This window comes from Ciconia boyciana, chromosome 4, assembly GCF_034638445.1.
Source record: "Ciconia boyciana chromosome 4, ASM3463844v1, whole genome shotgun sequence".
Taxonomy (NCBI): Eukaryota; Metazoa; Chordata; class Aves; order Ciconiiformes; family Ciconiidae; genus Ciconia; species Ciconia boyciana.
This window is the reverse complement of record NC_132937.1, coordinates 10,447,855-10,473,998: the sequence shown is the minus strand read 5'-3', so window position 1 is coordinate 10,473,998 and position 26,144 is coordinate 10,447,855. Positions and strand designations below refer to the sequence as shown.

The 26,144-nt window shown below is 40.5% G+C and overlaps 1 protein-coding gene across 3 annotated transcripts in view; it reads right to left on the bottom strand.

Annotated features, from left to right (window-relative positions):
• The window catches only part of LOC140650981 (proprotein convertase subtilisin/kexin type 5-like), a 262,110-nt gene that overhangs the window by 206,241 nt on the left and 29,725 nt on the right, over positions 1-26,144 (bottom strand). For all 3 annotated transcript variants that reach the window (XM_072859926.1, XM_072859927.1, XM_072859928.1), the window contains exon 2: positions 2,160-2,264. In XM_072859926.1, the coding sequence (XP_072716027.1) occupies positions 2,160-2,264 (105 nt within the window). The remainder of the gene's footprint in view (positions 1-2,159; positions 2,265-26,144) is intronic.

The window sequence follows — 26,144 nt, the reverse complement described above, 5'->3', positions numbered from 1 at the left end:
TCTCATCAGAATTCCTCTAAGCTTGAAGTCCAAGATGCTGCTTTTAAAAACACAGGGGTTTAGTATTGTAATGAAATTCTTCATTCCTGCTGTATTTTGTGCCTTCTACACGAAATATAAATTGGCCGAAGTTTTATTTTCTCCTTAACTCAACCTCATACTCCAATCTTGGCACATTTAAATTCTGAAACAAATGGAAAACACACCCTGATGACCATCTTCTTAGCATGAAAAATTCATGGCCATGCAATGTGCCTTTTTTAAGATTAAACATTTTGGTTTTAAAAGGTCCAGCTTATACAACACAATTGAATTTAAGCCTACTTTAATAATCCTGAAATGTCATATACACTGAGGACAAACCAGACATTAGCCTACAAATACTGGTGTCCATATTCTGACGTGTGCAGCCACACAATTCCCAAGCCCAGATTCAGTAGAGCAATCACAAAGTCAATCACAAACACTTTTGCCAGATCAAGGTATTAGACTGTCAGCTTCTCTTTGGGTACAGAATCATTAACAGGGTGGAGTGTCTCGCACAACCCTCAGTACAGTTTCTCATTATTAAAGTGATATTTAACAATGATTCTGCAATGTGATTCCTGTACCAGCACTAGCACAGAATGCTGCATATGGGACAAGACCCAAATGGTATAACATAGAAGGCACTGAGAAACTAATTATGTCTCTGATTTGCTGCTGTGCTCTGCCTTAGAATCTCTCACAATTTTGGCCACAGTAATTTGGGCTGGCTGCCAGAGATGCAGAAGGGGTATCTGGAAGCTGGGTGTAACAGGTATGTTTAAGGTTGTATGTACATGTGAACTTGTGCATTTGCATGTAAATCACTTCACAACCTCTGTGCATGTGGGAAACAACATGGAATGAGACAGATGTGAACACTTTCCTTTCCTTTTGCAGTGTCACCTATTCTGAGTACAACGCTTGGTGTTTGAATGGTAGGTGTCAGCATTCATGGGAACAGAGAATTGTGCCCTAACCATTTTCATAATCATCCCTGAAACATGCTGCTCAGTAGAGCTTCTGGGGCTCTTACAGAACTTAGCAGCCCAGCCCTATTGACACAGGGATGAAAATGCTCTGTATGCATTTCCCTCATCCTGTCCCTTCCTCAGGAGGAACTTCAGTCCTAAATATGGCTTTCCAGACTGCAGAAGTATTCATGTATCGTTTAGTATTCCTCTATGATGCTTAACTTGTAGGAAATGGTACATGTGGAGCATTCAAACTGTCTTTTGCTGATAACTTAGACTTCTCTTAAATTCTTGCCAAGTTTTAGGATAGCACAAATCCTTCACAGACCACAATCATAATCCAAGGTCTAAAAAAAGACTGACTATTTTAACCAGTGGAAACCACTAGGGGTTTGAGGGTTTTGTTGTGGGGGAGTGGGTTGCTTGAACAGCATAAAAATGCTAAAGAAGATATGCTTTAAACTTCCTTTCTAAAAGACAACCACAAGAAATCCAATTCTACGGTTAGGGATGAAGCTACTAACCACAGAAGTTAAAGGTTTAAAACAAAAGTGTCTTGGATACAGCTACATGACAATATTATACCCAACTATAAATCAGTAATTAAATTATGTTGCCAGTTACATATTACATAATATATACTCTGAAGGTCTGATACCATTTTTCATACAGAGGGAAGTCTCTTAAAACTAAGGTCAGTAGAAACTTCCAAAAAGACCACAGAAAAGAGTATTCTTATTTTAATCCCTCATACATTCTAAGTCCAGAAAAATGACCAGAAAAAAAAACAAAAGAGAAACCTTCATCTGAACATTGGTATCATCCTATATTACTCATTTTCATTCCCAAAGCTGGTTGATTTACAGAAGAAGATAACAGCCATTAATGTTACATAGATGATTTTCTAGGGAAGCATAGCATAGTGATTAGTACAAAATTCCTATACTACAGCTCCTCTACAAATGTCAGACCTTATGTTCCAACAACAGCACATAATTAATAGCATGGTATTGTTTTCATTTTAATGGGAAGCAGAACCTCAGCAAAAAAGGGTCAGTTCTTGTAATGCTATATCCCATTCAGGTGAATGTCTCCTGGTATGATATTTCATATAAAAAATGTAAAGGCTTTTGCATCAGACATGTAGGTGGATTTTCTTACCTTTGGTTCCATTGAAATGAAGCTGTGGGTACCTCTACTTGAGAGAACTGACCTTTTAATTGTTTTACTATGGTAGAAGTGATAGTAATCCTTCAGTGTTCCAATCTGTAAGGGGAGAAAAGAAAAACAAAGAGGGAGATATAATTAATGGAAAGTAGTTTTATGGTTTTCATTTTTAAAGGTCTATAAATTATGCAATTTCCTACTGTGCTGAAATGTTACTTGAACCAAGTGATCATTTATAAAAGAAGGATATATGATATGAAATGGATGGAGTGTCCCTGAGGCAGTAACTACATAACCAAAGATTATAATTGAGCTGCTTAGTCTGTCCGTATCTACCTTATTAATGTTTAAATTATATTCAGTATTTTAAGCAATTCTATATCAATCTATATCCAAGCTGTCTTCAAATGGAACATATAATAATCATCAAATGGCTATATGGTTATTAAAAAGCATTCCATCTAGTTTGCATAAGGAAATATACTGTAAAATGCACTAGATTCAGTTATTTAAATAAAATTTATAAAAAAGACATCCACAGCATCAGACTATGCACCAGGAATAGGCTCCTTTTTCTGCAGAAGGTGAGCAAGAAAGAAGAAGAAAGATGGAAATGGTAACTTCATAAGATAACTAGAAGTACAAAATTAATTCATGCAAAATTGCAAATATAAAACAGTACAATAAAAATACTTATTTGTTCCATCAGTACACAGTGGCAATGTAAATATTAATCTAAGACAGCTTTCACAATTTTAAGAAGAAATTTCCCGTTCCAGAGTCATTAATATCTAAATATTCATAACCTGAAATTTTACTTTCACATACCTAGAAGAAAACATTCAGCTTCCTTGTCTTTAGAGCAATGTCTCCCCAAAACATTTCGATTTTATCCTTCTATCACACTGTAAATATTGTAAGACACTTAACAATTTAGTTAAAGGTTTCTTAATTATGAGTAGAAAAGAGACAATGGAGCTTACTGTTATTTCAAGTTGAAACTCAAAGTGACCTCAGAAAACAGGTTTGGTTTTGAAAATAAATCTGAATGAAATAACCGAAGAGGATGGAGCAACACTGAAAAGTTCTAATCTTAAAGATCCTATATTCTGAAATTATATCTATAAGAATACGCATGTAGGAAACTAGTGTTCAACATGAAAGGTAGTACTGGTTTCGGCTGGGATAGAGTTAATTTTCTTCCTAGTAGCTGGTATAGTGCTGTGTTTTAGTAGTGGTATAGTGCTTACACTAGTCAAGACTTTTCAGCTTCCCATGCTCTGCCAGGTGCACAAGAAACTGGGAGGGGTACAGCCAGGACAGCTGACCCAAACTGGCCAAAGGGCTATTCCATACCATATGACATCATGCTCAGTATATAAACTGGGGGGAGTTGGCCAGGGGGTAGCAATCACTGCTCGGGGACGGGCTGGGCATCGGTCGGCGGGTGGTGAGCAGTTGCATCACTTGTTTTTTTTCTTGGGTTTTGTTCCTCTCTCTCTCTTGTTGTTTTCCTTTTCATTACAATTTTATTATTATTATTGTTATTGTTATTTCCAATTATTAAACTGTTCTTATCTCAACCCACGAGTTTTCTTACTTCTGCTCTTCAGATTCTCTCCCCCATCCCACCAGGGGGGAGGGTGAGCAAGTGGTTGTGTGGTACTTGGTTGCCGACTGGGGCTAAACCACAACAAAGTTTCAAAGAGAATTGGAAATAAGCCACTGATAACTCCAAAAATCTGCTTTTAAAATATTAGAACACAAAAATCTTGAGAAAATATCGGGGTAGACTGAGAACAAATATTGATAGAAAATTACTGTTCTCAAGGAGCACTTGAATATTTTATCTTAAAGTTTAAAATGTAAACAGCACTGGGGAATGAGGGAGAACTTTTTGGAAAAAAAGTCCACAATTTAAATTAATACTTCTAAAGGGGTAACTGCACCAGGGTTTACGATATTATTCTCAGTCTGTACAGTTAAATGGGTCCATCAATATCTAATTTTCAGAAAGAATGACTTATGTTTACTTTATGGAAGCATTCAGTTAAACCAAGTCAGTTTATCATAAATTAAATAGGAATTGGTTTGACTAAGCCTAAATAGATCATATTAATACTACAATAGCAATTCCCATGATGCCTTCTGTTTCAGAGGTGATTCAAGCTGAAATGGTGCATTTCTGTCCCATGGAGGAGCCTGGTCTCAGTCTCCACGTGCATATCTGCGAATAAACCCTCCTTAAATCTCCAGGGGAAAGTCTTCTCACAGACATCTCAGAGCTGCAGGACCCTGGACATCCCGAGATCATTCACACACAGTACTCTGCGGGGCAAAATCTATCACCACAGCAGGTACCAAAGCAAACACTGTTTCTTTGTCCATGGATGAGCGTACTCTATTGGTGATGTAGTGTGAGTCAGAATAACATGCAGTTTCCATGATTTTAGCCAGTCCAAAAGGTAATTAAGGACATTATTGTACACAGTTGTGTTGTTATATCACTTGTGACTGCATTAATTTGTTTATTCTGATAGTTTAACAACCTGCAGCACAATGAATGTCCCTAAGTATCAGGCCAACATTTTGGGTTTTTTTGAATTATTATTATTTATATCAGCCACTGAAATTTGGCTCCAGGGTTAGCACCAGTACAGGTGACAGCATGCTGCCGCAAGACAAAGGGACATCAGTCACTTCCTAGATGTGTCCTTAACACGCGAGTAGCCTCAAACAGTGCTGAAGAGCTAACCACTGTCGAATGATGCTACTTTTGCTTCTTAAATCCTCAGAAACTAGTAATGTGCATATTAACCATACCAAAATACTGTACAGAGGTTAGACTTTTATGAACCTTGCTATCTTTACTGTGAATTAGAGACATACTACTGTGTGTGTACATGTGTGTGTATACACACATACATTATTTAAAAGTCAGAGCTCAAGCAGGTAACTGCATTTTACCATGGCACAGAACTGCATAGATAGAAACATGTCATATTTCAGGGAAAGTAAACAAACATCTGTCCTGTTTTGTGCTGCATATATCTCAATATGGTCCAGTTCTCTTTGTTTTGTCTTGCACTAGTTTGGGGCCTTTTTTTTAAAGGAGAAACTGTAGCTTACCTCTTTAAGACCATCCAAAACAGCAGAGTTAGAGGGTGGCCTAATTGCACTCCTGGAGGTGAAAAGAGCTAAAATCCCCAAAGACAAAAAGAAATGTTGTAAATATGTTTCCTTTTAGTTTCCCTTTCGCAGATAATTTAGCCTAGCCTGTCAGTATTGTTGGCCTTAAGTAAGGAAGCTTAGATAGCAGAATTGCTAACGAGCATTCTTTATTTGAAGGAAACCTACGTATGGTCTTTCCCCCCCTAATAATAATCATTAGAGTAAGAATGCTTTGCCTGTGTTAAATCCTTGGTTAGCTTAGATAGTTGCAATACATTGCAACTAAGTTAGATAGTTGCAATTTCAGCAATGTGAAATATGTTTGAAAAATGATCCTAATACAGGTAACCGGGCACAATTAGGAAGTATTGGGAGAGGAAATGTACCAGGGGACCACTGGCAAATTGATTTCTCTGAACTTCCAAGAAAAGGGGGGTACAGATACTTATTGGTACTTACAGACACCTTTTCCGGATGGCCAGAGGCATTCCCTTGTAGGACAAACAAAGCAAGAGAAGTAACTAAGGTATTATTAAATGAAATAATACCTCGAGTCGGGGTACCTACGGTCATTTCATCAGATAGGGGTACACATTTTTGTGCAGAAGTAGTGCAACAGGTCAGCAAACTATTAGGAATCGATTGGCAATTACACACGCCCTACAGACCACAAGCCAGCGGGCAAGTAGAAAAAATGAACCACATGATAAAACAACAGATAGCTAAAATATGTCAAGAAGCAAACCTATATTGGTATCAAGCACTGCCTATTGCACTACTTCGGATACATGTAAAACCTAGGGCCAAAGAAAATCTGAGCCCTTTTGAGATATTATATGGGAGGTCATATCAGGCCAGATATCAAGGGGAAGATTTGAATCAGCTGGGAAATAATTATTTACAAAATTATGTTATATCCTTAGGAAAACAATTGGAAAAGATTAATAAGACTGTTTTGGGAACCAGAGCAAAAGAGTTAGATCACCTGATCCACCCATTTAGCCCTGGAGATTGGGTTTATGTTAAGAATTTTTCAGGTGACCCATTGGAGGAGAAGTGGAATGGACCTTAACAATAGAATGAACACCTCTACTATGATAGCCACAGCTTAATAATGATAACTTTCAGAATAAACATGCAAATTTTATATCCTTTTCTTTGCTGTCTATAAACAAAGCATCATATTCCCCAAAGCCAGGAATAAAACTTCAGATTCTGAATTCTGAGATTGCATTCAAAATTGCATTCTGGTTATTCCGCAACAATGGGGGGAGTGGAAAAAAAGTCTGATAGCTTTGCATGATGTTGCTTAGAACACTACTATGAACTTTATAAATCCACTGTCTCTTCATCCCAAACATAGAGAGTGTTTTGCCTTTGGGAGGGAAGATGGGAAAGGGATGTCATTGCAATGTCATTGTCACTGTCATTGCAATGTCATTGTCACTCTCAATTATCTATACTGTGTTCCCTAGTCCAAGAAAGATGTAGACTTACTGGAGAAAGTCCAGTGCAGGGCCACTAAGATGATTAAGGGACTGGAGCATCTTTCATACAGGGAGAGGCTGAGAGAACTGGTACTCTTCAGTCTGGAGAAGAGAAGGCTCAGGGGGATCTTATCAATGTGTATAAATACCTGACGGGAGGGAATGAAGATGAGGGAGCCAGACTCTTCTCGTAGTGCCCACTGACAGGACAAGAGGCAATGGGCACAAATTAAAAACCACGAAATTCCATCTGAACACAAGAAAACAATTTTTTACTGTGAGGCTGGTCAAACACTGGAACAGGTTGCCCAGAGAGGTTGTAGAGTCTCCATCTGTGGAGATATTCAAAAGCCGTCTGGACATGGTCCTGAGCAACCTGCTCTAGCTGACTCTGCTTGAGCAGGGGAGGGGGGTGGGTGGACTAGATGATCTCATGAGGTCCCTTACAACCTAAACAATTCTGTGTTTATTTCAGGAAAAGCTTTAGCATTTTTACTCAACAGTTTAAGAAGCTCCTATATAATATTTTGTGTTATGCATTTGTTTCTGTGTTAATTCCTGCTTCATTAGGATCTGGGTGTCAATCACAAACATAATGTTAAAGTTGTCTGTAAAGGATATTTCAATGTACCACATTAGCATCTATTTGATGCAATTTGGACTGGTGCTCTCTCTCTCTCTCTTTCTCTGAAAGAACTTTGAGCTCATGTCCAGCAGATCCTGTAAGGGGCAAAGGGATTATTATGGCAGTGTGGTACATGCAGGTGAGGTCTCTGCTCTGATGGAGCTCCTTAAAGCCTACAGGGAGAGAAGGGGGCTGTCAAAAATGAGCGGGAAACAGGGCTAGCTTGCCAAAGGTATCTGTAATGTAAGTTGCATGTTAGCGGCAATTTGTAGTAACTCAGCGGATGTGACAGTGTGCTTCCTCCACCCCACCCCCACCCCCGAACTTTATCTCCGTAACCCTGCTCAGGCAATAACCACCAGTGAACCAGTGACAGTCGTAATGGATGGGTCTGGTCATGATGGCTGCATCCGACTCAAAGTGGCTTCGGGAGACAGATAACAACACAATAGCCAAGGGCTGTTGTGCAATGAGCCCACCTAACCACAGTGAAGAAACTAAAATCTGTGGTCAGTATGAAAATATGACTATGGGTCAATCATCTTACCCCCCATAAGTAGTGAGCAGCCCAAGAGCCCTTTGAGCTCTCCTGCACGGCAGCAGGCTGCATGCCAGGATCTCCCCTCGAGCAGGGATGCCTCTCAAGGTTACTCCTTGAGGTTGAGAGATTCCTTGCCGCAACAGATCCTCGGTAAGTGACTAATAGCATGCTAAAATTTGAAATCTTAGCTACGTGATATAAAGGATTGATTGCGCACATATAATCCTTTAGACATAAACCGTTGACCAAGACTGGGACTAGGATTGGATCCAACCACACCTAGACTCCTCTCTGAGAAGGAGTTTAGAAAGCAAGGGGGTCCTTTCTGAATCTCATGACTCAACGGGAGGGTTTCCCTGACAGTTTTGTCCTGTTCTCTATGCAGTAAATAATCAAGTGTACCTTGCCATTGAATCTTGTTAAGCCACTGTCGCGTTTACCATTGAACCTTGTTAACTCACTGTTTTATATCAATAAAGTATATTTTTGCTTCTCTCTTACGAGTGAAGTGCATCACTCCATCCGCGACAGCAGAGCATAGAAAACCTACCAAGTGGAATGCCTCCTTTATTTGCTTTTCTGTGTTCTTAAAAAAAACAAAAACAACTACATAAATGTCTGTTGTGAATATTCGGCTGTCACCATTTGGCAGGGAGAAGCCCAGACATGCTAACATGAAGGCAGACCTGTGTGCGATGCTGCGACTTCAACACGCTCAGTGAAGTAGTCGCTCTGTAAAGAAAATGCGCAGTGCACCATAGCTTATGTAGCTTACATGGCTACATTTGAAAGTATTGGGAAATATTACCCAAAGTGATACTACAAAGTCCTGTTTTATTCCCTGAATTGCATTTTATGAAGGTTTTTGTTACCGGTTGTGGTGGGTTGACCCCAGCTGGCAGCTAAGCACCACACAGTTGCTCACTTACTCCACCTGCCAGGGAGACAGGAGAGAATAGGAAGAGCAAAAGCAAGAAAACTTGTGGGAACCAGACGACTCAAGCTGGTGTTGTCTCCCAACAAACAAACGCGCTGCTTGACAGATGGGGCCCAAGTCATAGCCTGTTATTATGAACATTTGGGGCAGTGGCAGAAGCCCATGGAATGGGGAAATATCTATCTATCTGTTAAGGGACAGGGAATAGTAGTTAATGAGAATGTATAAATCTGTATGTTGAGTATAAAGATGGTTTAAGTAAGTTGTAAGTGTTGGTAAGAGGGCATTTCTGGAACAAGAAATAGATTCAAGGGAATGGTCAGAAGATATATAAACATATCAAATTATGTGGGACCTGAGCATGACGCAAATGGTATGGAATAAGGGGTGGAGATTGTACTGGGTCTGGCTGGAATGGAGTTAACTTTCTTCCTAGCAGCCCATATGGTGCTGTGTTTTAGGTTTGTGACAGAAACAGTGTTGATAACACACCAACATTTTGGCTGTTGCTGAACAGTGCTTGCACATCATCAAGGCTCCAACACCCCCCACCCCCTGCCCACAAAGGCCAGTAGGCTGGGGTTGGGCAAGAAGTTGGGAGGGGACATAGCTGGGACAGCTGACCCAAAGTGACCAAAGGGATATTCCATACCATATGATGTCATGCTCAGCAATAAAATTGCTTTTCTTTATTAAACTGCCTTTATCTTGACACACGAGGTTTTCATCTTATTTTCTCACCCCTGTCCCGCTGAGGAGGGGAGTGATAAAGCGGCTTGGTGGGCACCTGACAGCCAGCTAAGGTTAACCCACCACACAGTTCATGTTCCCATGGTACAGCCAATAAATGCACTGTCCTCTAAAGTCTTAATAATGCTGTATTCGAGTTTAAGCCTGGAAAATTATGCTTCCCCATTCCAAAGAAATGCTAGCTGGATGTTTAAAGGTTCTGGGTGACTAGAAAATAACCTCAACAGATGCCTCAGAGACACCCTCTCTTTCTCTTTCCACATCTTATTTCTGTGAAAGAGATTTTTGGATCCTTGCAAAAAAATCAGTTGTGACACAAAGACAATCTTGTAATTTTAATAGTCAATGCACTAGACAGATTTGTACTAAAAATACACCCCCCAAACAATCAAACAAACCCCAAACCTGAAAACATCCATATGTCTTCATAAAAAGACTGGAAATAAATACATATCTCAACAGGAAACCTGGGAAAATTGCTAGTCATGACGTTTGTAGATGCTGTTAGCAGATGTGCTGCTTCATCAATATCTATTTTATTCATAAATTCCACTGATTTAACTAGAATAAAATAAAATAAAATGTAAATGATCCAGCAAAACTTGTTGCATCCAGATTCTTACATCAATTTAAAACTGTTTTAATGATCTTAGTTTCTCCATGTTATTTACCAAAGTGAAGTATTTTAACCTGACATAAGTTATATTTAACAGATGAAACTTAGAGAACAAGTCCTTATATTAATTCTTCTCATGCAACTATATGTATAATGAGCATAGTATAAAGTTTTGTTAATGTTTTTGAAGTCTAAAAGTAATCCTAATTTGGAAACAAGACCTCAGATTGCAAAGGAAGTTAGTGTCACCCCAATATTTCTTTACACAGATCAGAAACTCTTGGTATGCTTTATGAACGCTTCCTATTAACTAAAGCTGCAGGTTTATTTATTAAGTTTCATTAATTAACTGTTATCAGTGTTTCTGAGAACATGGCTATATAAAGTTGATTATAAGTTTTTCAATATTTTTAATAAGCTTCAGAGTAAGAACTGGAATCCTGACCAAAGGAATATGTTTGGCCAGGCAGTACACTTGCTATTCCTAGGAAAATTCATCCATATTAGACTCACAAAACACAGGCTTGCACACATTGAGTAAAGCTTGTTGGAAATTTGCTGCTGAAACTTCCAAACATATTACCTACAGTGAACATGCTTGTACTTAAGAGAGCTCACTGTATGCCAGCTACACCATGCTATCTATATAGTAGGCATAAAGCAGAGCTTTGGATGAGATGGGATACAGGGGCAGTAGTCTGTCATCTATTTTTGAGCCTAGGAAAAAACTGATTAACTAGAAACTGCAAATTTGCTTTCCCAGCTGCTTGCATTCTGCCAACTTTTATTATAAAGTCTACAACCTTACAATTTAAAAAGTCATACTGTTGGATATAAGAAAATACAACTAATCCCATTTTAAAGAAGTACAAAGAGGTTAAAAAGGTTATTTCTTGCAAAATTAACAATAGAATGAACACCTCTACTATGATAGCCACAGCTTAATAATGATAACTTTCAGAATAAACATGCAAATTTTATATCCTTTTCTTTGCTGTCTGTAAACAAAGCATCATATTCCCCAAAGCCAGGAATAAAACTTCAGATTCTGAATTCTGAGCATTCCTACATAACCTAGCAAACTGTGTATAAGCCACTGAGAGGCAGGAATGTTTTGTTCTACATTAGTGCTGGCCCACAGCTGCTGTTACTGCATCCATCATTTCAAAGAGAGGGTGAGGAGAGATCTGCTCTGTGAATTAAACAACCTTACATTGCAACCTGATGGTATATAAAGAAATAAGATGATTTCAAATGATGGAATTTATTTGGTTCATGCTCTTGATTGATTTGATCTTATAAGTGGCAACCTGATTTCTAAGATTTTTCAGAGGACCTTCACTTGTTTTGGTGATAGGTGTCCTACATATCACAGGTGTCCTTTATCTGCCATCTGCAGTTATCACAAATTCCTCTAATGAGTGTATCTATCTGCCATTGCTATATTCAATACCTGAAATGCTATGAGTCAAGGAAGTGAAGAAATACAGATGTTTTTCTATTTTTCTTCATTTGTTTTCTACCTGCATTGGCCCACACTTCATCCAGTCACTTCTACCACTCCAGGTGTCAGTTAAGTATTGCCTTCAGGGACAAATGGACCAGCACAGGAATTGTGGAATCAGCAGATCTGGAACAGCTCCACATATGGATACTTTTCTGGAGTAAAAGTCCCTTATACTGGAACATACCTACAGGAACTTATCACAGACCTTGTGATCAACTTCACCATGAAGTCAGACCCATGGGGCTAATGCTTCAGATATCTATGACTGTAAAGAATCCTTCTAAAGCTATTAAAATTACTCATGGGGTACTAGCATATAATTAAAGGGTTGGGGTATAAACAGTCATCTGATAAAAGACCACCATGAACATCATTAGCGTGACACAAAACTTTCCCATTTTTTAATAAATCGGAACACAGTATATATATTTTTAGAACACATATATAACATGCACAAATACATGTGGAAGAAATGAAAGTCCATGTGCAAAGAAATTACTATAGTACAGAGATGCAGAAAGACTTGTGAGGAAACCTTCCTGTTCTTTAAGCAGGTTAGTTGTTACTTTTGAAGCAGAACATTCTGTGATTCCCCAAGTCTCAACTTGAATTTTACATAATCTTTCTGCATATCTTCCAGCTTGCTTTGGGATAGGGACTGGGTGGTTTCCGACTCATTTATGATTTCTGTCTCCTCCCGCTCCTGCTCTTATGGCTACCCTGCTGCAGAACAGGCTGCCTCTTCTGATTCTTCCTCCTGCTCCCTCTTAGGAGGAGCTTTTTCCTCCCTTAATAACCTAGTTGACCTCTGCTGCCATTGTTTCTTCTTGACTACAGGAGCAACTGTTATAGTCGAGGGTTGGGTCTCTGGCTTAGCAACAGTGTCCATTTGTATGTCCTCAGATCCACTCAGACGGTCTCACCCCCTTGAGGGTGCTGAACAGAGGCTCAGTAGGCATAGGCCAGGCCCCAGCACAGTGCGAGAAGTTGTGTCTCTTTGGCATAGACAAGGCATCTGAAAGGGTTAAATCCCTGACAATCCCTGACTAAGACATAGACTTGCATTTTTTTTTTAGTTTTACTCGCATCCTTGTTTTCTTTTGTTCTCTTCCCCTGCAAAGATAGTTTTGGTTACCTGCTGAGCAGAGTTGATGGTGGGACATTTCCTGTGACTTCTTACCTGATAGGACTAAACAGGCCTTGAGCAAGCTCGTTAGGCTTCCTAATTAAATCACTGATAACAGGAACTCAGGACGATTGTGCCAAAGATAGGCACCAAAGAATTGGCTTAAGTCGACCCCCTTGTGACATTCTGAGGCCCAAGGACTGATGAGCTAACTCAATGACTATATATGGACACAGGAAGCCCAAAGTTCAACTAGCGGACAACGTGAGGAAGACTATGGAAGACCACCGGGAGGGTGAAAAGACCCTAACCCTAATTTTACTGCGCATGCTTGGACTATGTAAATGAATTCCGGGAACTCATCACCATAAAACTGCCCTTTTCAGGAAATCTGATGAATATGCATGATTTTTCTGTATATGAACTGATGTGTTGTGCTAACCTGGCGGAGCACTTGTGGCGGAGCGATCCCCAGTGCTGCCCAGCGCTGCAATAAAGAATACCTGCTTAATAGTCATCCCGACTATTGAGTCCCGATTTCGGCTTTTCACGGCAACAGTGTGGCACCCCAGATGGGACCCGCTCTGCTCGGCTGCAGGACCCACTGAGAACAGGGCTCCCTAGGGTACCCCTGGGATTTCCCGGAGGGACTCCTCGCCTCAATCGGATCACTGCGGGAGCAGACAAGGACCATCTAAAGGAAAAAAGGTATTCTTTAAATCTTTTCTGTTTTGGAATTTGGGACCCGTCATTAGGAAGGTTCTCGTAAGTCGTAGGAGACATCCTACGCTGAGCGCCGTATACCAGGCTACTAGTGCCTGAGGGTATACATTTGGTATTTAGTACGTTGGTACAGGCACGGGTTAAGCCTTGTACTTCTGCAATAACGTGCTTTTTGGTACTTATTGGTACACTTATGAAACCCGCATGAGTTTGTACTGTTGGTGGTATGTTAGTACAGGCACGGGTTAAGCCTTGTACTTCTGCAATAACGTGCCTTTTGGTATTGGTACACTTGTGAAACTCGCATGAGTTTGTACTGTTGGCGGTACGGATTTACTGGCACCCAACTCGGATATTGGTTTATTGGTACTGAATTTGGATATATTCGTTAGGCACTGCGAAATCGGCAATTAAGTGTGAATGAGCTGAGTTAACTCTGGTGTGACTGGTGAGTGACTGAAACACGGTGTGGCTGCAAAGTGAGTGTGGAAAACCTGGAGACCTGTGTGTCTCATCCTGAAAATGAATGCGAACCGCTTTTCCTCGTAAATTGTTTTATTTGTGACCAAAATTTATGGGTTGTATTTGGATGAGATATCCAATGTGAGAATTGTGGAACGTGGTCAGAGTGGGAGGATAAAGCGCGACAGGTTGAGGTTAAAGTACAGAATCAATAAGGTAGAATGGGGGGACAGCAAAGTGGTGGTATTGTAAAGAAAAGCCCCCTAGGATGTATCTTAGCACATTGGAAAGAGATAGGGGGACAACCAGGTGGGAGTGTGAATAAGAAAACACTCATCAAATATTGTAATCAGTGGTGGCCCCTGTACAAATTAGAAGATGGTGAAAAGTGGCCCTTTAACGGATCTTTAAATTACAATACTATATTGCAGTTAATGTTGTTCTTACAGAGAGAAGGAAAATGGGATGAGGTTATGTATGCGGATATGTTTTCTACTTTGCGGAATCGCCCGCAGTGGCAGAAGGATTGTGGTGTTAACATCCCTCCCCAAGACCCCCTAGTTTTATCTCTAGAAAGGGAAAAGAGAAGTGAGAGGAGGGAGCAGGAGAGAATGAGGAGATGTTGCTCATCATGTAGTATTGGACAAAGGTGTTTGAAAGTAACGAAACCCAGAAAAAAAAAAGAGGAGGTAGAGGATCAGCCCGAAGATTTGGGATTGCCCCTCCCACACCCGCTGTCACTATGTGAAACAGATGGTGGCAGTGAGGAGGAAAAAGCGGCGGATGATTTTACTCCGGTTACCGCACGAACTTGGAGTAAAACTCAAAAAGCCCCGCAACTCCTGGCCCCATTGCGGGAGGTAATGGGGGTGGGAGGCCCGGCTAGAGTAAAAGCCCCTTTCTCCACTGCCAATTTAGATGCCTGGAGAGAGGTAGCTAGGGGATATCGAAACTACCCCTCTCGAGTGGCAAAACGATTTGAATTAATAATAAAGAACCAGGATCCTGATTGGACAGATGTAGATTTGATTTTGGGAGAATTGACCGAAACAGAAAAACAATTGGTATTAAAAACTGCTCGGACTCATGTGCAGGCCCAAATTACTGGGGGACCCTTACAGGGAAATGTGGACGATTACATTCCCCTGACTGACCCACATTGGGACCCCAATGATGGGCGTGATTATAGGCTGTTAAGAAGATATCAAGATTGGATAAAACTGGGATTAGAGAATGCAATTCCAAAAGCTGTAAATTGGTCAGCATTATATGCTATCAAACAGGGGCAGAGGGAGACCCCTGCCGAATTTTTGGATCAGTTAAGAAATGCCATGAGAAAATACACCACCCTAGATCCCTCCTCGGATGTGGGACAGCAACAGCTTGTCTCTTTATTTTTGGGGCAATCATCTACGGATATAAGAAAGAAGTTACAGAAACTAAAAGAACCGGAAATAAGGGACTTACTTAGAGAAATTGCTTGAGGAGGCACGGAGAGTTTTTAGGAATCGGGAGGATGTGGATAGAGGAAAATTGACGAAAGTAATGGTGACAGCTACGGTGGCAGCCTTGGAACAAAGAGAAATGGTGAATAGAGGAGGATTTAGAGGACGAGGAAGAGGAAGGCTCTCTGAAAGTAGAGGAGGACTGGGGAATGTATTGGGAAAGAATCAATGTGCGTATTGTCGAGAGGAAGGCCACTGGAGGAGCAAATGTCCAAGACTCAAAGGAACCCCGCAAATCTTGATTGCTGGAGCAGAGGCCGATTGACGGGGACCTGGGGAATCTACCCTAGTGGATCCACTGGTTAAGATAAGGCTGGGGAGACAAGAGAAAGAAGTAGAATTCTTAGTAGACACAGGTGCTTCTTTCTCTGTTTTAAATCAAGAATTGATACCTGTGAGTAAAGACTTTGCGACTGTAGTGGGAGCTACTGGCCAACAGGAAAAGGCGTTCTTTCTAAAACCCCTTAATTTTAAATTAGGAAAACAGGCTGGGATACATCAATTCTTATACTTGCCAAATTCCCCCAAATCATTGCTGGGCCGGGACCTATTAGAACAATTGGAAGCAGAAATAATCTTTAAACAGGGAACCATGGAATTAAAGGTGAAGGAAGACCAATTAATTGGAATTCTAAGCTTAGCCCTAATGTACCCTGAAAGGTCTGCTGCACCAATCACCGAGATTGAAGAAATTATCAATCAGGTATACCCAGGAGTATGGTCTGCAGGAACCCCGGGAAGAGCAAGGAATGCCATACCCATAGTAGTAGAACTCAAGGAAGGAATAAGCCCGGTATGACAAAAACAATATCCCTTGAAGTTAGAACATCAAAAAGGGATAGAAGGCCCAATTAATAACTTTTTACAGCATGGACTGTTAGTGGAATGTGAATCAGAATATAACACCCCCATATTACCGGTAAAAAAAGCCAGACGGGACTTACCGAGTAGTACAAGACTTAGGAGGGATAAATAAGATTGTTAAAGATTTACACCCTGTGGTGGCTAATCCTTATACTTTACTTACTAAATTACAAAACAATCAAGTATGGTTTACAGTATTAGATTTGAAAGATGCATTCTTCTGCTTGCCTCTGGCCAAGGAGAGCCAAAACCTGTTTGCATTTGAATGGGAACGTCCTACTACCGGTAGGAAAACCCAACTTACCTGGACAGTGTTACCCCAAGGTTTTAAGAACAGTCCAACCATCTTTGGGAATCAATTAGCACGAGAACTTGAGACATGGGATCCTCCCTCCAGAGACAGAACTCTTCTACGGTGTGTGGATGACTTATTAATAGCAACTGAAACAAAGCCTGATTGTATTCAATGGACTATTAATTTGTTGAACTTTTTGGGACTGAATGGGTATCGAGTCTCTCAACAGAAAGCTCAGATGGTGCGACAGCAAGTAACCTACCTTGGATACGTGCTATCTGGAGGACAATGAGAATTAGGAACGGAATGAAAAGAAGCCATCTGCAGAACCCCCCTCCCTCAAACGGTAAAGGAACTCAGGACCTTCTTGGGAATGACAGGTTGGTGTCGATTATGGATTTACAATTATGGAATAATAGTAAAACCTTTATATGAACTTTTGAAAAACAATCCCACTCAATTGATTTGGTCCAGAGAAGCTCAAAATGCATTCAAAACACTTAAAAAGGAACTGATGAAGGCCCCGGCCCTGGGCCTACCTGACGTTACTAAACCCTTCTGGCTGTTTTCCCATGAAAAACAAGGTATAGCTCTGGGAGTCCTAGCTCAACGACTGGGACCCTACAAAAGAGCTGTGGCTTACTTTTCTAAGCAACTTGATGAAGTAAGCAAAGGGTGGCCAGGGTGCCTACAAGCTGTGGCAGCTGTAGTACTAAATATCCAAGAGGCCCGGAAATTTACCTTAGGCCAAAAAATCACAGTGCTGGCTTCACACACAGTATCAGCCGTACTAGAACAAAAAGGAAATCATTGGCTTTCTCCATCCCGATTTTTACAATACCAGGCTATTCTAGTTGAACCAGACGATGTTAATATTGAAGTGACTAATGTTACGAACCCAGCTTCTTTCCTCAGTGGGGTGACATCTGAATCATTGATACATGACTGCTTGGAAACCATAGAGACTGTATATTCTAGCAGACCAGATTTAAAAGAAGAACCCCTGGAAGATGCACAAGACTCCTGGTTCACGGATGGAAGCAGCTTCGTCCGACAAGGTATTCGAAAGGCTGGGTACGCGGTGACAACAGCAAGCAAAGTAATTGAATCTCAGTCATTACCTGCTGGAACATCAGCTCAAAAGGCTGAAATTATTGCCCTGACTAGGGCCCTGGAATTGGCAAAAGGGAAAAAGATAAATATATGGACAGACTCCAAATATGCCTTTGGAGTCGTCCACGCTCACGGAGCAATTTGGAAGGAATGAGGACTACTAACCGCACAAGGGAGACAGATCAAGCATGCTGAGGAAATCCTTCACCTATTAGAAGCAGTCCAACTGCCAACCAAAGTCACCATCATGCACTGCCGAGGACACCTGAAGGGTAACACTGACCAGGAAAAAGGTAACAGGTTGGCTGATTATGAGGCTAAACAGGCAGCGGAGAGAATGCAAAATATTTTAACCTTAATTCTGGATAATAGAAGTAGGAGTCTAGGTGACCAAGAAAATGTTGAATATTCTAGGGCTGATAAAGAATTAATAGAAGAAATGGGAGGGCAGGTTCCCTCCAAAGGGTGGGCCCACTTGAGTGATGGCAGGATTATAATTCCTGCCAAACAGGTATGGGGAGTTGTTAAAGAAGAACACGATAAGACATGTTGGGGGGCAGACTCCCTGTATAAATTTTTAAATAAAAAATTAATAGGGAGAAATTTGTATACTACAGTTCAACAGGTGACTCAGCAATGTGAAATATGTTTGAAAAATGATCCTAATACAGGTAACCGGGCACAATTAGGAAGTATTGGGAGAGGAAATGTACCAGGGGACCACTGGCAAATTGATTTCTCTGAACTTCCAAGAAAAGGGGGGTACAGATACTTATTGGTACTTACAGACACCTTTTCCGGATGGCCAGAGGCATTCCCTTGTAGGACAAACAAAGCAAGAGAAGTAACTAAGGTATTATTAAATGAAATAATACCTCGAGTCGGGGTACCTACGGTCATTTCATCAGATAGGGGTACACATTTTTGTGCAGAAGTAGTGCAACAGGTCAGCAAACTATTAGGAATCGATTGGCAATTACACACGCCCTACAGACCACAAGCCAGCGGGCAAGTAGAAAAAATGAACCACATGATAAAATAACAGATAGCTAAAATATGTCAAGAAGCAAACCTTGGTATCAAGCACTGCCTTGGTATCAAGCACTGCCTTGGTATCAAGCACTGCCTATTGCACTACTTCGGATACATGTAAAACCTAGGGCCAAAGAAAATCTGAGCCCTTTTGAGATATTATATGGGAGGTCATATCAGGCCAGATATCAAGGGGAAGATTTGAATCAGCTGGGAAATAATTATTTACAAAATTATGTTATATCCTTAGGAAAACAATTGGAAAAGATTAATAAGACTGTTTTGGGAACCAGAGCAAAAGGGTTAGATCACCCGATCCACCCATTTAGCCCTGGAGATTGGGTTTATGTTAAGAATTTTTCAGGTGACCCATTGGAGGAGAAGGGGAATGGACCTTATCAGGTGTTGCTAACCACTTTCACTGCAATCAAGATTAAAGAGCAGACAGCTTGGATCCATTACTCCTGAGTAAAGAAAGCTTCTGAACCGCAATGGACCATCAAAAGTGTTGGAGATTTGAAATTACGGTTACGACGATAACTTTATTGCTCATCAGTAGATGCTTGGAACGAGAACTTGTATTATAATGCGATTCAGATGATAGCGAATGCCGCAGGGGCTAAGGATTGTTGGATTTGTACTGCCCTATCGAGAGGTCACATGAGACTCCCTTTGTACGGCATAGGGTCGACTCATTGGAATTGTGACAATAATACTTGGCCTGAGTTTTGGAAAAGACAAGATGGAGGATATTGTAGTTATGATAATTCAAGTTATGGGATCGGACCAAGATTCGACCTGCAGATACTAGATAATAGCACCCAGATTCTAGTTAGCAATAATAGTTGCCTATGGAAGGCAAGATCCAATAATTGTCCATGCCGTCCCCCAAACAACAAATATCATAACTGTTCCTGTAGGAACGGGTGGAATGATTATTGGATCAACAAGACTGCGGTAGAAGTAGGAACTTGGAACTTGACGGGATTGAACGTGACATATATTGATTTCTGTAATAGAACCCAGTTAGAAACCTATAGCTCTACAAAGTGGGATGCCAGTAGAAATACATCGGTTGGATGGGTAAGCAAAGGATCGTTTTATGGAGCTAATCTCACAGCCACCGACGGACCCTGCAAACTACCCGATGGGTATTGGTGGCTGTGTGGTGATGGTATCAGCAGAAAGCAACTCCCTGCAGGATGGAAGGGAATGTGTACCATAGGTCATTTAGTTAGTCAGGATCGAATATATAATCAGTCCCAAATACCTAGAGGTATTTTGAGAACGTCCTGGAGACGGGCTAAGCGAGAAGACAACCCACTTGCAATTAGGGGAACAAAATTTCATAGCTTTGTTAGATGGTGGCTAGGAGTAAGCGAGCTAGAAAAGGCCAAAGTAAATATTTCCACAGTTCTAGGGCAGATGGAAAACCTAACCATAAATACTATAAAAAGTTTACAGACGGAAGTATCTTCCCTTAGTAAGGTTGCGTTGCAAAATCGAATGGCATTAGATTTATTGACTGCCAAAGAAGGAGGTGTATGTATGATCATTAATACCAGTTGCTGTGCATATATCAATAAAGATAAGCAGATAGAAGAAGATCTAAATGCACTCTGGGAGAAAGCACGAATATTCCAGGAAGTATCTTCGGATGATACTTCATTGGGGCTTTGAGATTTATGGGATAAATTGACTTCTTGGCTTCCCAACTTTGGATGGTTGAAACAATTATTCATTGGATTAATTACTTTGGCTATTTTAGGAATATTTGTTTGTGTATTTCTTAAATGTTTTCTTTGGTGTTACCGGAATTCAGCAGAGATGTACAGTGATTGTAAAAGAAACAAGATTAGGCATCAAGTAGAAAGGGGAAGGTATTTTACTCAGACCCTTGAAAAGGATGAAATGTTATGAATTTTGCAAGCATAAAATAATTAAGGATAACACCCTTTTAGGCCTAAAAGGATTTGAAATATTTTACTAGTCGTAGTTAAAGAGCCTTACTATTTTAAATAGTAATTTTATTGATTTTATTGTAGTTTTTGTAATAAGCTTCGTTTCAGACGTAATAAGACTGTATAGAGGACTGTAGCAAGTAAGCTACAAGCCCTCAAAAAGAAAAGGGGGGAATGAAAGGGTTAAATCCCTGACAGTCCCTGACTAAGACATAGACTTGCATTTTTTTTTTAGTTTTACTCGCATCCTTGTTTTCTTTTGTTCTCTTCCCCTGCAAAGATAGTTTTGGTTACCTGCTGAGCAGAGTTGATGGTGGGACATTTCCTGTGACTTCTTACCTGATAGGACTAAACAGGCCTTGAGCAAGCTCGTTAGGCTTCCTAATTAAATCACTGATAACAGGAACTCAGGACGATTGTGCCAAAGATAGGCACCAAAGAATTGGCTTAAGTCGACCCCCTTGTGACATTCTGAGGCCCAAGGACTGATGAGCTAACTCAATGACTATGTATGGACACAGGAAGCCCAAAGTTCAACTAGCGGACAACGTGAGGAAGACTATGGAAGACCACCGGGAGGGTGAAAAGACCCTAACCCTAATTTTACTGCGCATGCTTGGACTATGTAAATGAATTCCGGGAACTCATCACCATAAAACTTCCCTTTTCAGGAAATCTGATGAATATGTATGATTTTTCTGTATATGAACTGATGTGTTGTGCTAACCTGGCGGAGCACTTGTGGCGGAGCGATCCCCAGTGCTGCCCAGCGCTGCAATAAAGAATACCTGCTTAATAGTCATCCCGACTATTGAGTCCCGATTTCAGCTTTTCACGGCAACACATCCCTTCTTCAAGTGTTCTGTCACTTCAACAGGATTCTGTGCCTGTTCGGGTGTGAAATCCCAAACCATCAGAGATGAAAAGCATTCTTGGTACCTGCCCAAATTCTCCCATGCACCTTGCCTCCCATAACTTGACTGCCTCAGGGCATATCCCCGCGTGGCATTCCCGTGCAGTTGGTTAAGCTTAGGAAAAGCTGAAATCAGATTTATGACACACACCAATACGAGCATTCTGGTTACACAGGGATGTTTAAGAAATGGAAGAGCCATTGTAACAAGGCAGAAAATATCTATCCTGGAGGAGAAGGGGGAGGTGCCTTTCTTTGTTTCCCCTACTATGTGGGTCTCAGAGGAGAAAGGTGTAATTGCCACCTGTAATTGTGGTTAATTGTCTCCACAAGAGAGATGGTTCATGGAGTACTGGGATGGCAGCAATGCAGGGCCCAAATACCAGATTAGGCTCAAAGCCACTGCTTTTATCATAGCTCTCCCAGGCAAAGCAAAAGGAAGTCATAAACAACACAGCAAACAGGAAAAGCCGAAAGCAGCCATTAACAAGCCCTGGAGTTTGATGTACAGCAAGAGAGGGAGCATGCCACGGGGCAGGTGAGGGAAGAAATGAACCAATATCGAGAGCAAACAAGTCAACATCATGACCAGCAACAGAAACTAACAAACTGCCAAATAACAGCTAAACAGGTATAACAACTATAAATTCAGTCTAACACACTCTGATCAAATCTGTCATTATCTTGAACCCCTTGGGCCCCATGTTGGGCTCCAAAAAGTACCGTGGTGGGTTGACCCCAGACAGCAACTAAGCACCCACCAGCTGCTCGATCTCGATCACTCGCACCCAGTGGGATGGGGGAGAGAATCGAAAGAGCAAAAGTGAAAAAAACTCATGAGTCAAGATAAAGACAGTTTAATAAGTGAAGGAAAAAGAAAGGAAAAAGAAAAAAGTGATGCAAAGGCAATCACTCACCACCTCCCACTAGCATGCTGATGGCAATCTAGTCCCTGAGCAACATCCACCTTAGAAAAAACTCCCCCCCACCGTAGTCTAACAGTGTAGTCTAACAGGAGCTGGTGGAAGGCCAAGGCTTACGTAAAGCTGATAAGGAGGATTCAGGCTGGAAAGCAGAATGTCTAAACAAGAATTACTGTCCTTGGGAGAGAAGCACATCCTGGAGAAATATGTAAGCTAATTAAAATGTTTTGGGAACCATCTGAAACAACTAGTAGAAGTGTGATAAGAAGCACCCTCACGCGAACTCTCCTCATTATAATACTAAAAGTCACACCCCTCGAGCTGGAGACCCCGGCCCAAGCAGAGACCCCTCACCTTTGAGCATGCGCAGAATATTAAAGTAGCACTGTAGCTTTAAGTTGAAATAAGAGAAATGTAGACCAATAGAAAACTGCTTTGTGTAATTGCTTATGCATATGCATAACTGGACTGTATAAATACTGTACCTGCATGACCGAACTTTGTGCTAGCTTTGTGGAGCTACCACCTAGCACCCATCTCTGTGCAGACATGAAATAAAATACCTCTGCCCTGTGTGTATATTGGCATCTCGCACACTGGGTAAATGACCTCACACCTGTGGGATAACACCCCTAGGTTTATTGCTGAGCATGACGTCATATGGTATGGAATACCCCTTTGGTCAGTTGGGGTCAGCTGTCCTGGCTGTGTCCCATTCCAACCTCTTGCCCACCCCTAGCCAATACCTGGAGGGGCAGAGTGAGAAACAGAGAAGGCCTTGACCCTGTGTAAGCACTGTTCAGGAATAGCCAAAACATTGGTGTGTTTTCAACACTGTTTTGGACACAAATCTGAAACACAGCATCATATGGGCTGCTATGAAGAAAATTAACTCCTTCCCAGCCAGACCCATTACATCACCTTAAATTCATGGCCACGAGCCTTCCCTGTTATGAATACATTCTGTACTTAGACATTTTATCTTACTCTTCTTGTGTTTCACAAGCTTTTACATGACAGTATATTGTCGGTCACTATTTATTGTGATTCATGTTTTTCATTTAGATGCAATCTGACTTTGCTGAAAGTGTCAAACTTAAGAGATGTGACTGTGTATCTTTAAGAAAAATTACAAAATCACTTGTGTAAAACAAAGTTAGAAACTGTAAGAAAATAATTAAACAAGCCTGCCTACAGGAATAAACCTACACAGATGCATATTTTTTCATTTGCAAGGAAAAGTAACATCTGAAAATTATTAGCCTGAAAATCTTATAAGAACGTCTATTAATTCCATTAAGACATATGTTTATAACATAATTTGCAGAACTCAACTGTTAAAAGTATGTTATTTAGAAAAAAGCTTCAGTTAACAGCTTTTGATTGTGGATTCACAATTGATTTTTAAATGTGTAATTAGAGGTTTACTTATAATGCCACAAGGAGCAAAGGGTGAATCAGTACTATACTTTGTGCATGTATGTGCTGGCTGACAATTTTCAATGAGCCACATTTTGCATTGCATTCAAGTGGGCTGACAACAGTGAAGTCAGCTGGTGAAACCAATTGCCAAACACACACTATGGATCCACTCACTTCAAGATTCTCTAATATCTGCAATGTCTGAAAAGGGGACAACACAAAGAAATTTATTTTCTCACTCATATTCTACTCAGACATAGACCTCAAATGTGTAAAACCTGAAATGAACCCACCATTTTGGTCAGTCAAAAGTAGTCTGTTGTAGTTGTAGACTTCTTGTATGTATCTCCTCCTAAGCACAAAACCTCAAAATACAGACACTTAGATGAAAAACCAACTCTGGAAAAAAAGACTTTCTGAAAAACAAGTTTCATTTCTGACTTTTCAGGGGAAAAAAGATTTCAGAAATGTGAAAATCACAAATACAGTAACTATCAAAGTTTATATCCCTTCTATTGTTGACTTTGAATTGAAGGGGAAGATCTGACTCATTGTTATCAATTATTTACATAAAAGAACTAGAAGCAGTTGCATAACACTTCAGAAAGTCATTTTATTTGTGAGCTCACTGTGTGGTACTTCAATAATTAGAAACAGGGAAAAAGCTTTCCTGTAGTGTCATAGTTAAACATTTGAGGTCATGAGACTTTTATACATTCTGAAAAGGAAGACTGCTGCTCCTCAAAACACCAAGTATTCTGTGAGATATACTGCTCAGCAACCAATATAAGGTAATGAAAAAGGACATTTTTTTTTCTTCTGTGAACAAATGGAATTCTGGCTAAACTTTGGTTTTGTTTATTCCTCTGTTGTTTGACTTCATTCGATTTCAGTGACTACTCAGATAAATGTCTTTCCTTTGGCTCTCAGAAAGATATAACTCAAACCACTTGTGCACTTTGGAGGGGATTGTGTAATGCAGTGCAATAATATAATGAGCAGACTAGAAGAGTTTACTAAAAGTCAATTTTTGGCAGTTTGACAAAACTTTCATTAGGATGATTTCTACTATTGAAGTTGGAACCTGGATCAAAAGGCTACTGAATCAAGCCCTGTAGTCCAATGAATTTTTCATTGTCTTGTCAAAATGAAAAGCTCTCACAAGGGACTGACTATAGAGACCAGTGATGAGGGTGCTTGTCAGGTGCTGTGAATCAGCCTGACAAAGACTGCATCTCCTCTATCCCAGCTAATTGTCCTCAGTTACCTTCAGTTCTGGGGTCCCACTTACAATTTCTCAAAAAGTTTCAAATGAACACGTTTTTATTTTTGAGGCAAAGGCATGAGAATTCAAAACCATCAAAATGTTGCTTGTTTTCTGTCATGTTTTAGTGCAAACCTTTTTATCTCTTCCCATAGGTTAAAACCCTGTTTAGAATAAAAGTAAAATACAATCAAATGCACTATGTGGTGGGACTTCATGCACAATGTTTCTACATTTTTCTTTCAAGGAAATAAAGTTTTCCTCTCAAAAAAGTTTACAGACATGGATCAAGTCTCTCAGTCCTTCCCTGAGAGAAACAAAGGATATATGAAGATTACCCCTGAGGTACAGCCATCTGAAGGAGAGGCATGTTCATTGGGTAATAGTGTACAGGGACAGAAGATGGTACAGCAGTGCTTCTCAACCCAGCTTATCTTCCCTTCAGTGTTGTCTTCAATACATGATACAGCCAATTTCAAAGGAATAGCAACAGCTGCATACTGGCAATCAAAATGCATAAACTATATAGACAGATATCCCCAGTTGTCAGTGCTCCTTTCTATCACACTACTACAAGGGGAACGTTTTTGACATGATCTTTCAAGCCAGCAATGAGAGACTTCAAGCTCCCTGGCTGTTACTGGACTCTCTTCTTCAGATATCCACTATGAATAGTGACACAGCAAAGTCAAAGGAGCTTTTTACTTTATTGACCATCCAGGAAGCAGCAGAAGCTGATCTG